Raw genomic sequence first — 16,101 nt, forward strand, 5'->3', positions numbered from 1 at the left:
ATATGCTGGGTGTTATAGTGCCCCTCAAAGGCAACCCCAATACCTGTGGGATCTTAAAGAGGACATACCATACGTGGCTGAAGTCATACAGCCAGTAAATTATATAAGCTGCCAGTGGATCGGGCAGCATACTGGCTGTATGACTTCAGCCACATTTGTTTTTCGGCATTTCTTCCTGCGTTTGTTTACAGTTAGAGACCAGTCAGTCATTGACAGCAGGAGAGGAGAAGCCAAAGTACGGTATGTTTTCCTCTGCCGCAGCATTTCAGACGGAAGACTGAAACATACCATATCAGCCTTACGTCGTACATCCAGTGTCTGATACATTCTGACTGATCCACAGGCAGAATGTATCAGCTGTCGCAATCCATGGGCAGAATGCTTCAAAAGTATGTTTTTCACCATTTGCCACCTCTAAAACCTGGGTGCATCTTATGGTCCGGTGCTTCTTATAGTCCGAAAAATACGGTACATTTTGAACTGAGGAAAGGGAAACTTGAAAACTCTTTGCTATCTTCTTATAGTTTAATACAGCTTTGTGGGCCTCCACAATTTTAACTTTCAGAGTGCTAGCTGCTTAGAAGAACCTATGGCAGCTGTTTTTTTTAAACAAGGCTAGATGAGGCTGGGTTTTTATGAAGCTGCGAAATTTACATCATTTGGCTTTTCCTAACGATGACGGTGAACAAGCCATAACCCTAACAGGCTAATTAAGGTCGGAAACCTTGGTCAAAGTTATCTGAGTACACAAATCTCCAAGGGTGTCCAAACTTTTGCATCAGCCCATTTTCTTTTTTGTAATTTTTAAAATATAAGAAATTACAATATATATATTTTTTGCCTAAAATGCAAAGGAAATGTGTCATCTTTAACTTTAGGCCTTTTAGAGACAACTTCATCTTCAACTACCTTAACTGTCCACAGTAACAGTAATTTTGACCAGGGGTGCTGTGGGAAATCAGGATCCATTTTGTCTTCTCAGTCCTCATGTTATGCTCTAAATCTATCACACAGCACTTTTACAGAGAAACCTCCCCCTACACATTCCAAGTCCCTGAGATTCTGGATCGAACCAGACACTTAAGGCCCCATCACACATAATGAGATCGCTAGCGAGATCGTTGATACATCACGTTTTTTTTTGACGCAATAGCGATCTTGCTAGCGATCTCGTTATGTCTGACAGGTAGCAACGATCAGGCCCCTGCTGTGAGATCGCTGATAGCTACAAAGGTTCCTGGACCATTCCTGGGTTGTTGCGCTCCCGCTGGGCAGTGTGCATCGCTGTATTTGACACCTTATCAACGACCTCATTAGCAATTCAGAACTTAGACACGTAGGCGTGGATAAATTGGACTTTTCCGCGCCCCGCGTCCCCGATTGGGGGTCGCTACAGCGTTCTCATTTTCCGCCGTGCATAAAGAAGGCAAAAGAATAGCGATTCCATCCTTTGTTTCTGACCTCGTGCTGGATTGCAGATCCTAGCAGAATTCTCCGGGTTGTTTATATACGTTCATTCGACTGAGTCCTGATTTTGCGGATCGTTGTAGCGTTCTCCGGCTGTGACTCTGTAATTGGTGTGGCTGTGCGCTCCCCTGTAGCCAATGTTGGCTCTGTGTTTGGTGGGGATGCTTGCTCCCGTGTAGCCTTGTAGCCCTGTGTTATATAATGTATATAGTTTGTATAAATGTGGTATATGTGTTGTTTGTCTATTGTATATAGTGTATATAATCTGTACATGTTTTGTCAATATGTCCCTTCTATTTTGTATATGTGTTGAGGGGGCGCGGAAAAGTAATTTTATGCACGCCTTTGTGACACAGTACAGTCCCTATCAAGGTGTGGATCGTTGACGTAGCTGCTGTGTGAAAGCGTCCCAACGACCGCCGAGATCGTTAGTTAGATCGCTGGGGCGGCCGTAATCGTTGGGAAGTTCTGCATGTTTGACAGCTCCCCAGCGATCACGAAACGACTCTCCAGCGATTCCAAAACCGTGACGTAATAACGATCTCGCTAGCGATCTCGTTATGTGTGACGGGGCCTTTAAACACAACTATCTCTGAATCCCACAAAACAGTTGCTTGCTTGTTGGTATAAACCCCTTTCTACCAGCGGTGTATATAAACCCCATCCGCATTTAATTAAAGTAGAATCTTATGTTTGACACTACATGTATGCGTGTACTGTATTGATTCTCCAAGCTCTTTAATTACAACACCTCTAATTCGGCCTTGCACATCATCTCTGGTGGGCCCATTGCACCCACAGGTGCCCAAACTTTTACAAGCCACTGTACTATATTCAATTCATACAATCTATGACCTGGGTCTACAAATATACAACATGCTAGTTTCTTTTGCTGATGTATTCACCCTAAAATGGTTGTCCAAGGCATACATCTCACAAAATACACACTTGGTAGCTGGGTAAAAAAAAAAAAAAGTAGAGGTAGAAGAAAAAGTGCCAGGGAGCCTTGTCTTTAGCTGGCATATCCTAGCTGTTAGGCTGATATTAACGATGCAATTCCAGGATTAGCATCTCTACAGCAGGATGTTGTTCCTAAAAAACAGGAAAATTGCTGCTGTACAAAGGAGAGAGATAAGAGTGAATCAAAGGGCAAATGTATTTCTTGTGAGATGTATGCATGCTTTGAACAATCATTTGAGGGTTAATATATCTGCACTAGATGTCAGCATGTTGTATATTTGGCAGCTCAGGTCATGGACCCATTGATATGGAGGTGGGTAAGCTTAAGACACAGAGGTAGATATATGGGTAACAGAAGAAGGGGTAGAGGAAAAACTGCCAAGGAGCCTGGTCTTCAGCCAACACACCCTAGTTAGTATGACTGTTTGGACGATATTTGGGAAGCAAGCCCAGGAATGGGATCAATACATATCACAATAGACAGAAGAATGTAAAAAAAAAAAAAAAAGAAGAAAGCACGAAACATTAGTTTCCTTTGTTCTTGTGTTGAACTATGGTATTGTGCAAAATTCTTGATTCCCAGATAGTAAGGTGGTCCAGTACCTTGTTCATTGGAGAGGCTATGGTCTATAGCCCTAGTCCTTGCTCCTGTTGTGCCTACTAATTTATCCAATTTTCTGACCCCAGCTTTTATTTTGACCACCAGCTTGCTTTCTGATTTTTTCCCTGGCGTGGTCTCTTGGTATCGAACCCAAGTGACAACCCTTCTTGCCGCCAGCTTGCTGCGTTGACTTTGTGGCCCCAGAGCAGGGCTCCCTGTGTAAGTACAGATCCCAGGGCATGGGTGAAAGAGTAAAGGCCAGGGCAACCCCTGGGTTATGGTTAACTGATTGGCTTTCCCTAAGCCTATCCATGGAAATTTTAGTAACCGCTTCAAGGTTTCCATGAACAGTGCAATTGTGACAGAATGTTTTACTGGAATATGAGGACAGTGTGACGCTGGGTCACTACTCACTGGCAAGCTGTGAGAAAGGGTAATCAGGAGGTCCGATGTCAGATACCAGAAGGGCTCGTAGTGATGGTCCAGGTACTAACCACCACTGTCCAATGTATGATAATCTACTTGATGTTATAGCTGCATGGCATTATGGGGAAAACCGTGTGGCCACGCAAAAAAACATTAACCCGCTCTCTGATGCAAATCTCAAAGTGTTTGAACGCGATCATCCGTGGATCAATCCACTCATCTCTAATTAACACCTAATTTTTTTGGACCCTAATGTTTCTTGTGATTGAAGGAGCCTACAGCAGAGAAAAAGTACTTGAACATAAAAGATAAGCATATGATATATTTACATAGACAGAAACAAAATACTTCAGACCTCTTTAATTTAGCAATTTATAAAATTATAAAGTTTAGTATTTTCTAAAATGCAACATAAGTTTATTTAAAAGGGGAAATTTCACTCTTTGGGGACAATTTTTTACTTAAATGCATGCATTTTTGGCTAAAACTCACTTTTGCAATTCGATTTAATTACACATTTTGCACCAATTGCCTTCTATAGCTTTTGTATTATATTCTCTGCTGTTTGTGGCAGACAGAGTTAGTGGAGAATCGGTAAATGAGGGCATTCTGACAGACTTTGTAACTTTGTTTTCTGACTTTTTCTGAGCTTCTCCCAGCTAATTACTAACCACAGACAATATCAAAGTTGAAAGTTGAATGCTGAGGGGAGACGAACTTCCTGTAAAATGCCCAAAAATGCAACCTTCATGAATGTGGCCAACCACTTTTTACATAATTACATAGGTTGAAAAAAGACCTTGATCCATCAGTCCTTACCAGTAATACATTGTCTGTTTAATACCCACAGTGCCATTTGTTGTGAGAAAGGCATCTAGCCCTTTAAGTGACAGGTTCTTTTTAAAGGCATTCAAGGAAAAGATTACTTTAACCAAGAATGGTTCAGTACAAGACATCAGATCCAAAGGTTCTTTCTTCAGTCCCTCATGGAAAGGCCACCAGTCTTATAATACATTGGTGTAAAATTTAATTGAGACTTTACTCTTTTCATTGCGTTCTTAAGAGAATGTTTTTTATTTCTTCAGTCAAAGTGGTTAAAAACTGTATCCAATATTTTACAGAACTAAACTTTTTTGATTTGCTTCAAAGCAGCTGTCACATTCCGGCCGGAGAACTGTTGGTTAATAATACGATTCAGCTAGAACAAATCACAGAAGATTTATATTAGTGTTCATTCATATAGCATCTGTATTAATAATAAACTGTACTAATTCTATTTCTTACCTCATTCATGACTACAACTTCAGAATTATCATCACTTGATGAATATTTAAGTGTTATAAACAGGCTGTTGGCATCTGCAAAATAAAAGTAATAAAACTATTGAGTGTGAAAGATAAAATTGTAAAGCACTAGCTAACGTAAGTATGTTTTTTTAAGTGTAAGCTGAAACTGGAAAATTTAGGAAAAACAATAGTGAATGACAAAATAACTTTATGCAGTTGTCATTTATATTGTACTTTTTCTCCACATGGGTCTTTAAAGGGAATCTGTCACCCCCTGGGAGATATCAGACCTCTACTATGGGCATATACAGTACTGGCCAAAAGTATTGGCACCCCTGCAATTCTGTCAGATAATACTCAGTTTCTTCCTGAAAATGATTGCAATCACAAATTCTTTGGTATTATTAGCTTCATTTAATTTGCTTGCAAGGAAAAAACACAAAAGAGAATGAAGCAAAAATCAAATCATTGATCATTTCACACAAAACTCCAAAAATGGGCCAGACAAAAGTATTGGCATCCTCAGCCTAATACTTGGTTGCACAACCTTTAGCCAAAATAACTGCGAACAACCGCTTCCGGTAACCATCAATGAGTTTCTTACAATGCTCTGCTGGAATTGTAGACCATTCTTCTTTGGCAAACTGCTCCAGGTCCCTGATATTTGAAGGGTGCCTTCTCCAAACTGCCATTTTGAGATCTCTCCACAGGTGTTCTATGGGATTCAGGTCTGGACTCATTGCTGGCCACCTTAGAAGTCTCCAGTACTTTCTCTGAAACCATTTTATAGTGCTTTTGGAAGTGTGTTTTGGGTCATTGTCTTGCTGGAAGACCCATGACCTCTGAGTGAGACCCAGCTTTCTCACACTGGGCCCTACATTATGCTGCAAAATTTGTTGGTAGTCTTCAGACTTCATAATGCCATGCACACGGTCAAGCAGTCCAGTGCCAGAGGCAGCAAAGCAACCCCAAAACATCAGGGAACCTCCGCCATGTTTGACTGTAGGGACCGTGTTCTTTTCTTTGAATGCCTCTTTTTTTTCCCTGTACACTCTATGTGGATGCTTTTTCCCAAAAAGCTCTACTTTTGTCTCATCTGACCAGAGAACATTCTTCCAAAACGTTTTAGGCTTTCTCAGGTAAGTTTTGGCAAACTCCAGCCTGGCTTTTTTATGTCTCGGGGTAAGAAGTGGGGTCTTCCTGGGTATCCTACCATACAGTCCCTTTTCATTCAGACGCCGACGGATAGTACGGGTTGACACTGTTGTACCCTCGGACTGCAGGGCAGCTTGAACTTGTTTGGATGTTAGTCGAGGTTCTTTATCCACCATCCGCACAATCTTGCGTTGAAATCTCTCGTCAATTTTTCTTTTCCGTCCACATCTAGGGAGGTTAGCCACAGTGCCATGGGCTTTAAACTTCTTGATGACACTGCGCACGGAAGACACAGGAACATTCATGTCTTTGGAGATGGACTTGTAGCCTTGAGATTGCTCATGCTTCCTCACAATTTGGTTTCTCAAGTCCTCAGACAGTTCTTTGGTCTTCTTTCTTTTCTCCATGCTCAATGTGGTACACACAAGGACACAGGACAGAGGTTGAGTCAACTTTAATCCATGTTAACTGGCTGCAAGTGTGATTTAGTTATTGCCAACACCTGTTAGGTGCCACAGTTAAGTTACAGTTGCTGTTAATTACACGAATTAGAGAAGCATCACATGATTTTTCAAACAGTGCCAATAATTTTGTCCACCCCCTTTTTTAGGTTTGGTGTGGAATTATATCCAATTTGGCTTTAGGACAATTCTTTTTGTGTTTTTTTCATTGAAGACAAATTAAATGAAGAGAATAATACCAAAGAATTTGTGATTGCAATCATTTTCAGGAAGAAACTGAGTATAATCTGACAGAATTGCAGGGGTGCCAATACTTTTGACCAGCACTGTAGGTTATAGAAAGTTATAGTAAATCTATACACACCAGTATGGCCCATAGTAGAGGTCTGATTGCAGAGAAATGTGTTTTTATCAACTCGGTTTTGCACAGGCTTGGCATCCCGAGGATGCCAAGAAATCCCCGTCTATCTGATTAGTAATCCCCGAAATCCCCGCCTATGTGCTTATTTATCATAGTCTCCCCCTCCCCTGCACCTCATAGAGCACGCTTTGTTTCCTCCTGGCCCTGTCTGTCTGTGCACTGCGCTGCAGGTTTCTATTGTGCAGGTGTCCAAAAGTCAATGGCTTGGGGTTGCAAATTGCAAATTGCTTAACCCCTTCATGACCGGACCATTTTCCATTTTTGTGTTTTCCTTTTTGCTCCCCTTCTTCTCAGAGCCATAACTTTTTTATATTTAAGTCAATATGGCCGTGTGAGGGCTTATTTTTTGTGGAACAAGTTGTACTTTTGAACGACGTCACTAATTTTACCATATCGTGTACTGGAAAATGGGGAAAAAATTCCAAGTGCGGTGAAATTGCAAATAAAGTGCAATTCCACAGTTGTTTTTTGGGTATTTTTTTTTTTACCACGTTCACTGAATGCTAAAACTGACCTGCCATTATGATTGTTCAGGTCATTTCGAGTTCATATATACCAAACATGTATAGGTTCTTTTTTATTTAAGTGGTGAAACAAAAATCCAAAGTCTGCTAAAAAATAAAAATGGCACCATTTTCCGAGATCCGTAGCGTCTCCATTTTTCGGGATTTGGGGCCGGGTGAGGACTCATGTTTTGCTCGCAGAGCAGACGTTTTTATTGATACCATTTTGATGTACATACGATGTTTTTATCGCCCGTTATTGCATTTTATTGCAATGTTGCGGCGACCAAAAAAAACGTAATTGTGGCATTTTTAATTTCTTTCTCATTACACCGTTTATCGATCGGATAATTTTTTTTTTTATATTGATAGATCGGGCGATTCTGAACACGGCAATACCAAATATGTATATGTGTGTTGTTTTTTTTATTTTTTATTTTGAATGGGGCAAAAGGGGGATGATTTAAACTTATATTTTTTTATATTTTTAAAAGCATTTTTTTTACTTTTTGCATGCTTCAATAGTCTCCATAAGAGACTAGAAGCAGCACTTGTCTGATCTTCTGTACTACACACATCAGATCTGTGTGTAGCAGATTTTTTCACCAAGCGGTCAGCAATCTGGCAGTGACAACCACAGGGGTCTCCTGCAGACTCCGGGTTGTCATGCCAATCCATCGATGACCTGCAATCATGTGACGGGGTTCGCCAATGGGCGGGGCCAATGACAAGCTTCACGGAACCGCGAGTTAAATGCCGCTGTCAGAGATTGACAGCGGCATTTAACTGGTTAACAGTCTCGGGTGGATCGCGATTCCACCCGCAGCTGTTGCGGGCACATGTCAGCTGTATAGATCAGCTGACATGTGCCCGGAAAGGTGCGGGCTCAGCGCCGGAGATCGCATCAAACAGGGGGATCTGACGTAGGGTGTATTATTATGCTCCATGTCAGAAAGTGGTTAAAGGGGTTCTCCAGTATGAATAAGTTTTCACCTATCCACAGAACCATGCAATAGGTAATAACATTACGATCACCATGGATTCCAACTCTGGGACCCTCACCGATCCAGAAAATGGGGTTCTGCAGTGTCCCATCTAAAAAAGTGTCGGTTTAGCATTCATTGTCTATGGGACTGCCAGAGATAACTGAGTACAGCGCTTGTCAATTTCAGACAGTCCTATAGACAATGAGTGGAGTTGCAGTGTGCATGCTGTACACAGCTCCAATCAGATAGGACACTGCAGAACCCTGTTTTGGAGATTTCTGGAAGTCTTGGTGAGTTAATTGTTCTCAACTGAACACCTCTTTAATTAACAATACATTGAAGAGTTGTCAAAATACTTACTTGTTTGTACCACTATTTGTGAGCCTTCTCCCTGTATTGTAGAATCACCAACCACAGCTGAAACCACAACTTTGTAAGCTTTTCCGGGAGACAAACTTCCAGGTGTATATGTTGTATATGTTGTATTTCCTGTAACATTTACGTTTCCACTGATTTGGATGAGATAACCACTAACATTTCCCTCTGGAGACTGCCAGTTTAGAGTGAAAGAAGTGGTAGTGATATTTTCTGCAGCCAGGTTCTTCACTGCTCCAGGACCTACAAAGAGAAAAGTGACATTTTTTGTATTAATTATTATACCATTCAAGCAATGTCTGTACATTATATATGTCACAATGGTAATGCATTTATTGCATGTTGTCTTTAGTTTATGCATACAGTGAACCTTTCCACATTTTTTCATATTATACCACAAACTTTAAATGTATTTTATTAAGATTTTACGTGATATACCAACACAAAGTAGCAAGTATTTGTGAAGTGTAAAGAAATGACACATGGATTTCTAATTATTTTTAAATGATAAATGTGAAAATTGTGACGTGCATTTGTATTCAGCCCCCAAGAGTCAATACTTTCTACGAACACCTTTCACTGCAAGTCTTCTGGGGTATGTCTCTACCAGCTTTACACATTGTGACAAAGTCACTGGTAAAGTACTGGAGGGAAGATGTGTAGCACTGAGATTGTTAGCTCCAATAATTAAACATAGGAAAAGGGTTTCAGCGCATGAAGGAATAAGGGGTTAATTAGCCATATTTAGTGCTAGGATGATTAAACACCTGTAGCAATGGAGGAGACCAGAGGATAAAATCCCAGCCTTTCAGAGCATTTGTGTGTGGGGAGGGCATGGAGGTGAAAGCTCTGAGTTGTTTTGTTATGTGAAGGAAAGACAAACCTTGGGTGGTTTGTTCCTGAAGCGGGCGGTTACCCGTAGCATCAAGGACTGTGCCATACATTATGTTTTGTTTTTCCTTTTAGGCCAGGAAGGCAGTGTTTGAATTTGCTAACATTGCTGTGGTTTGTGCAGCATTCTTAATAAACCCAGCAGAAGACTTAAAAGAGACATTGCTCCTGTGTCTACCTCTATGTGCAACCAAGTGAGCCGATCTACCACAACATATAGAGGCAGACATTTTTGCCCATTGTTCTTTGCAAATCAGCCGTAGCTCTGTGTGATTGGATGTAGAGTGTTTGTGAACAGCAATTTTAAAATCTTGCCACAGATTCTCAATGGGATTTAGGTCTGGACTATGACTGGACCACTCACACACATGATTATGCTTTGATCTAAACCATTCCATTGTAGTTCTGGCAGTATGTTTAGGGCTGTTGTCCTGCTTGAAGGTGAACCTACGCCCCAGTCTCAAGTCTTTTGCAGCCTCTAACAGGTTTTCCTCCAGGATTTCCCTGTATTTAGCTCCATCCATCTTCCCATCAACTTTGACCAGCTTCCCTGTCCCTGCTGAAGAAAAGCATCTCCACAGGCTCCTCCGTCTGTCTTTGGTTTGTGAATAACCTGCCTCCTCTGTTTGAATCTCAGTAGTAACCTATCATTCAGAGACCAGTGGTTGGCAGAGGGACCGGGGAATCACAGACAGGGAGGAGAAGATCTAGTATACAGTCCGGGACCTGTGCGCCCAAATCTAATTAGCAGAAAACTTCAAATGGTGATTAAAGAATTACAAAGCAGATTTCTTTCCCAAAGATAACAATGTACCTGTATAACAACGCCATTACAGCCATGTTTTTACACTACAAAATCTTGTTGTCAGGATTTAATGCAGCAATACCAAATGTTTTTTTCCTTTATTTTTAGTGGGGGATTTGGGGATCATTTGAATTTTTTAATGATCTACAGTACAGACCAAAAGTTTGGACACACCTTCTCATTTAAAGATTTTTCTGTGTTTTCATGACTATGAAAATTGTACATTCGCACTGAAGGCATCAAAACTATGAATTAACACATGTGGAATTATATACTTAACAAAAAAGTGTGAAACAACTGAAAATATGTCTTATATTCTAGGTTCTTCAAAGTAGCCACCTTTTTCTTTGATGACTGCTTTGCACACTCTTGGCATTCTCTTGATGAGCTTCAAGAGGTAGTCACCGGAAATGGTCTTCCAACAATCTTGAAGGAGTTCCCAGAGATTATTAGCACTTGTTGGCCCTTTTGCCTTCACTCTGCGGTCCAGCTCACCCCAAACCATCTCGATTGGGTTCAGGTCTGGTGACTGTGGAGGCCAGATCATCTGGCGTAGCACCCCATCACTCTCCTTCTTGGTCAAATAGCCCTTACACAGCCTGGAGGTGTGTTTGGAGTCATTGTCCTGTTGAAAAATAAATGATGGTCCTACTAAACGCAAACCGGATGGAATAGCATGCCGCTGCAAGATGCTGTGGTAGTCATGCTGGTGCAGTATGCCTTCAATTTTGAATAAATCCCCAACAGTGTCACCAGCAAAGCACCCCACACCATCACACCTCCTCCTCCATGCTTCACGGTGGGAACCAGGCATGTAGAGTCCATCCGTTCACCTTTTTGCATCGCACACAGACACTGTGGTTGGAACCAAAGATCTCAAATTTCGACTCATCAGACCAAAGCACAGATTTCCACTGGTCTATTGTCATTCCTTGTGTTCTTTAGCCCAAACAAGTCTCTTCTGCTTGTTGCCTGTCCTTAGCAGTGGTTTCCTAGCAGCTATTTTACCATGAAGGCCTGCTGCACAAAGTCTTCTCTTAACAGTTGTTGAAGAGATGTGTCTGCTGCTAGAACTCTGTGTGGCATTGACCTGGTCTCTAATCTGAGCTGCTGTTAACCTGCGATTTCTGAGGCTGGTGACTCGGATAAATTTATCCTCAGAAGCAGAGATGACTCTTGGTCTTCCTTTCCTGGTGCGATCCTCATGTGAGCCAGTTTCTTTGTAGCGCTTGATGGTTTTTGCAACTGCACTTGGGGACACTTTCAAAGTTTGCCCAATTTTTCGGACTGACTGACCTTCATTTCTTAAAGTAATGATGGCCACTCGTTTTTCTTTACTTAGCTGCTTTTTTCTTGCCATAATACAAATTCTAACAGTCTATTCAGTAGGACTATCAGCTGTGTATCCACCAGACTTCTGCACAACACAACTGATGGTCCCAACTCCATTTATAAGGCAAGAAATCCCACTTATTAAACCTGACAGGGCACACCTGTGAAGTGAAAACCGTTTCCGGTGACTACCTCTTGAAGCTCATCAAGAGAATGCCAAGAGTGTGCAAAGCAGTCATCAAAGCAAAAGGTGGCTACTTTGAAGAACCTAGAATATGACATATTTTCAGTTGTTTCACACTTTTTTGTTAAGTATATAATTCCACATGTATTAATTCATAGTTTTGATGCCTTCAGTGTGAATGTACAATTTTCATAGTTATGAAAATACAGAAAAATCTTTAAATGAGAAGGTGTGTCCAAACTTTTGGTCTGTACTGTATATATTTTTAAAAACTATTTATTTTACTTTTTTTTTAGTCCTCTTAAGTGAGCTGCACTTAAGATCATTTCAACACTTAAACTATAAATACTGTAGTACCATAGTATTGCGAAATTGGCTGGACTAGATAGCGAACACCATATCGTATTTGCAGAGCTCCTGAGGTGCCTAAACAGTGGAAGCTCCCCACAAGTGACCCCATTTTGGAAAATACATCCCTCAAGTAATTTATCTAGAGGTGTGGAGAGCATCTTGAACAGGTGCTTCACTGAATTTTAAAACATTGGACCGTGAAAATGAAAAATAAAGTTTTATAAAAAAAAAACGTGTTTTAGCCGCAAATTTTTCATTTTCTCAAAGTTAACAGGAGAAAATGGACCTCATAATTTGTTGTGCAATTTCTCCTGAGTACAGGGATACTCTATATGTGGTCAGAAACTTTTGTTTGGTCACACGGCAGGGCTTGGAAGGAAAGGACCGATATTTGATTTTTGGAGTGCAAAGTGGTCTGGAATAGATTACGGACGCCATATCACAATTGAAAAGCCTCTTAAGGTTCCAAAACACAAGAAACCCTCACAAGTGACCCAGTATTGCTATCGATTACAGCATCTGGAGGGTTAATCCGCCAGTAGCCCTGGCTGTTACCACAGGAGTTCTGCTGTCAGCTGCGCAGAGCTCCTGGCGGTGATCATGCAGGGAAGTGCTAATATTTCAGCACTTCCTGTTGATCACATGCTGTAATTCGTAAGTCGGATTGACTGATCACTCACAGCGATCAGAGCGTGGGGACCTCTGAAATGGGTCCCCACATCTCTAGCTGTGCCGGTCATCTGTCAGTGACCGCTGTTGACACAGTGTTTCCACACAGTGACAATTTTAATCCATAATCGACATTGCACATCATAATGCGGGAACTGACACCTGCTCATGGTGTGCTATGTCCGTCATCGGTCGATAAGGGGTTAAAAGTGATCAAAAGTCACATGCATCCGAAAAATGGTATCACTGAAAACTTTACCTTGTAACGCAAAAAATAAGCTCTTGTACAGCTCCATTTCCATTGACAGAAAATTGAAAAATAAAATCATTTGTTTTTGTTTCACAAAGCAATAAAACTATAAATTTTGAATCCGGTGATTCTGATGGTTTTGTCTGCTTTCCTGCAGTAATGAAGTGCCATACTTCTCCATGATTGTTGCAGCCACTCCCTGGCCTCAGTAATAATGTCAGCATGTGCGGCAGGTGAGCTCAGTGACTGTACCTGACATCATCGCTGCAGGAAAAGTAAGGCTGGTGGGGAGTTTATCATGTTGGTTATAAATTTTTTTTTTAAATATTTACTTTCATTTTCAACCTCTGGTCAACATTTTTAAAGAGTGCCTAAACATTTTTTTCTAATATTTGACAGGACATCAAATGCCCTCCAGATTTTCTGTGATCAGTGGGGGTTTCAGGACTTGAAGCCCCACCGTTTGCGCAAAACACGAGATGTGCTCAGGAAGCAAAAGCACTCTGCTCCTGCGGCCAGACAGAATAGTGCACAGGCGCACAGACTTTTTTTTTTTTAATCGAGTCCATACACTGTTTATGATCTGTACTGAGTTATCACAGTGTAATGGATTATTCCTTCAGTCCTATGTAACCCAGATAATATACAATCTGTATTCAGCGTGCCATCACTGTTATCTATGATGTTACATAGGACTGCAGATAATAGCTACTACCTTAACTGTACTCAGAGAGTTTGTACTGTGTTATCTCTGGTTACATAGAACTGCAGAAAACATATATTATTATATACTATAATCCATGAGACCGCTCACGCCGAGTAGCCAGGGAGAATGATTCCTGCAGCGAGCGGATCCCGGACCTCTGCTGCGCTCAGTGAGTGACAGGACACCGCTCGCTGAGCGCAGCTCCAGGGCCGCTTGCTGCAGGAGTCATTCTCCCCGGCTCCTCTGTTGAGAGGTTGCACCCCATGAAGACAGACATCCCAGTTTGCAATGCCAACACTGATGGGCCTGGCTGCACCCTGGAATAAAAAAGTGCAAAAGATACGTATATATAACATATGAGGTATTAGTCGATATTTTGGCTAAAATACGCAAGCTCGCAACCCGCGTCAAGGGTCCTGACACTTGCGAGTCCTAACATTAACCTAGAAGCAAAGCCAGAATAAGAAAAATAAAAATTCCCCCAAAATTCAAGAAAAAATACACCCAAAAAAGGGCAACAGTGTTTACTTGCCCAGATCTAAGAACTAATGCACTCAGGATGCAGAAAACCCATATAACAAAGATGGAGGCAACACAGGTGCAAAATACTGATGAGACAATCACTCACAACCTACCCAGTAGAGATGAGCGTTGTTCTACTCGAACTGTTCGCCAATCTCAAATTCGAGCTGTTTTGGGCGGTGTTCGAGCCGTTCGGCGAACACGAACGATTTGAGAAAAATTCGGCTGTTCGAGGTTATGTTCGATAACTGTTCGTGCACCAAAATCATAACTGGATTTTTTCTCAGTAATGATGAAAATTAATGTTAATACGCAGTTTGAGTGTACAGCGGGGTGGGGGGAGGGGCAGGGGATGGATCTCTGCAGGAATAATGAAGATCTCCATTTTTTTTTCTCTTTCCCGCATTTACAGTGGGGAGGTGCAATCTGTCAGCCTATCAGCAGCGCACACACGGAACGAAGTGCTTTTTTCATACAAGCAAGGGCATGTGTCATTGGCAGTGTATGTCACATGTCCTTGCCCTATAAGACCAAGCCATTTTCCCCGTCGCCACCATTTTCTCACTGCTGCAGCTGCGTGTTAGACGGCACCGCTGTTGCTGTGTGCGCTATACCTTGTTAATTTCAAGCCAATTTTCGCACAAATCTACAGATAGCTTGGGAGTAGGGAATAGTTGTGATTGCAGTCCTTTTAAGGACTAGGTTACAGCATTTCCTACGACTTTTATCAGGCAGGTCTGTGCTCTTAAATAGATAGATTGTGGGAGTAAAGACTAATTGTAATTGCAGTCCTTTTCAGGACTAGGTTACATCAGTTCCTATCAGTTTTTGCCAGGCAGGCCTATTGCAGAGTGTGTTAGTCAGTGGAGTAGCCTATCTGTGTTGCAAGATATACCACCTGTGTATAGAATACCAATTTTTTTACTGCACCTAGTGAAGTAAAATCTATTAGTCCATCTATACTGACCTCCATCAGGTTGCAAACTGAATATATTTTTTTTCTGCATCTAGCTCTGAAAAATTATTTGGGCTTCTAGCAGTGTGTGGGACTTGTTCTATTAGTCCATCTATACTGACCTCCATCAGGTTGCAAACTGAATATAATTTTTTTCTGCATCTAGCTCTGAAAAAATATTTGGCCTTCTAGCAGTGTGTGGGACTTTCTCTATTAGTCCATCTATACTGACCTCCATCAGGTTGCAAATTAAAAATAATTTTTATCTGCATCCAGCTCTGAAAAAATATTTGGCCTTCTAGCAGTGTGTGGGACTTTCTCTATTAGTCCATCTATACTGACCTCCATCAGGTTGCAAATTAAAAATAATTTTTTGTCTGCACCTAGCTCTGAAAAAATATTTGGCCTTCTAGCAGTGTGTGGGACTTTCTCTATTTGTCCATCTATACTGACCTCCATCAGGTTGCAAACTGAATATATATTTTTTCTGCATCTACCTCTGAAAAAATATTGGGCTTCTAGCTGTGTGTGGGACTTGTTCTATTAATCCATCTACACAGACCTCCATCAGGTTGCAAACTGAATATAATTTTTTTCTGCATCTAGCTCTGAAAAAATATTTGGGCTTCTAGCTGTGTGTGGGACTTTCTCTATTAGTCCATCTATACTGACCTCCATCAGGTTGCAAATTAAAAATAATTTTTTGTCTGCATCTAGCTCTGAAAAAATATTTGGCCTTCTAGCAGTGTGTGGGACTTTCTCTATTAGTCCATCTATACTGACCTCCATCAGGTT

General features: G+C 41.3%; 1 protein-coding gene across 1 annotated transcript in view; it reads right to left on the bottom strand.

The window, feature by feature from the left end:
- Positions 1 to 3,817: 3,817 nt before the first annotated feature.
- Positions 3,818 to 16,101, bottom strand: part of LOC141258110 (receptor-type tyrosine-protein phosphatase eta-like) — a 228,931-nt gene continuing 216,647 nt past the window's right edge. Inside the window, exons 8-10 of the mRNA XM_073673118.1 lie at positions 8,627 to 8,884; positions 4,739 to 4,812; positions 3,818 to 4,652 (exon numbers count right to left, since the gene is read on the bottom strand). Coding sequence (XP_073529219.1) covers positions 4,578 to 4,652; positions 4,739 to 4,812; positions 8,627 to 8,884 — 407 coding nt within the window. The 3' untranslated portion in view covers positions 3,818 to 4,577. The remainder of the gene's footprint in view (positions 4,653 to 4,738; positions 4,813 to 8,626; positions 8,885 to 16,101) is intronic.

This window comes from Phyllobates terribilis, unplaced genomic scaffold (assembly GCF_046119375.1).
Source record: "Phyllobates terribilis strain yellow unplaced genomic scaffold, ASM4611937v1 Scaffold_3__8_contigs__length_932513732, whole genome shotgun sequence".
Classification (NCBI taxonomy): Eukaryota; Metazoa; Chordata; class Amphibia; order Anura; family Dendrobatidae; genus Phyllobates; species Phyllobates terribilis.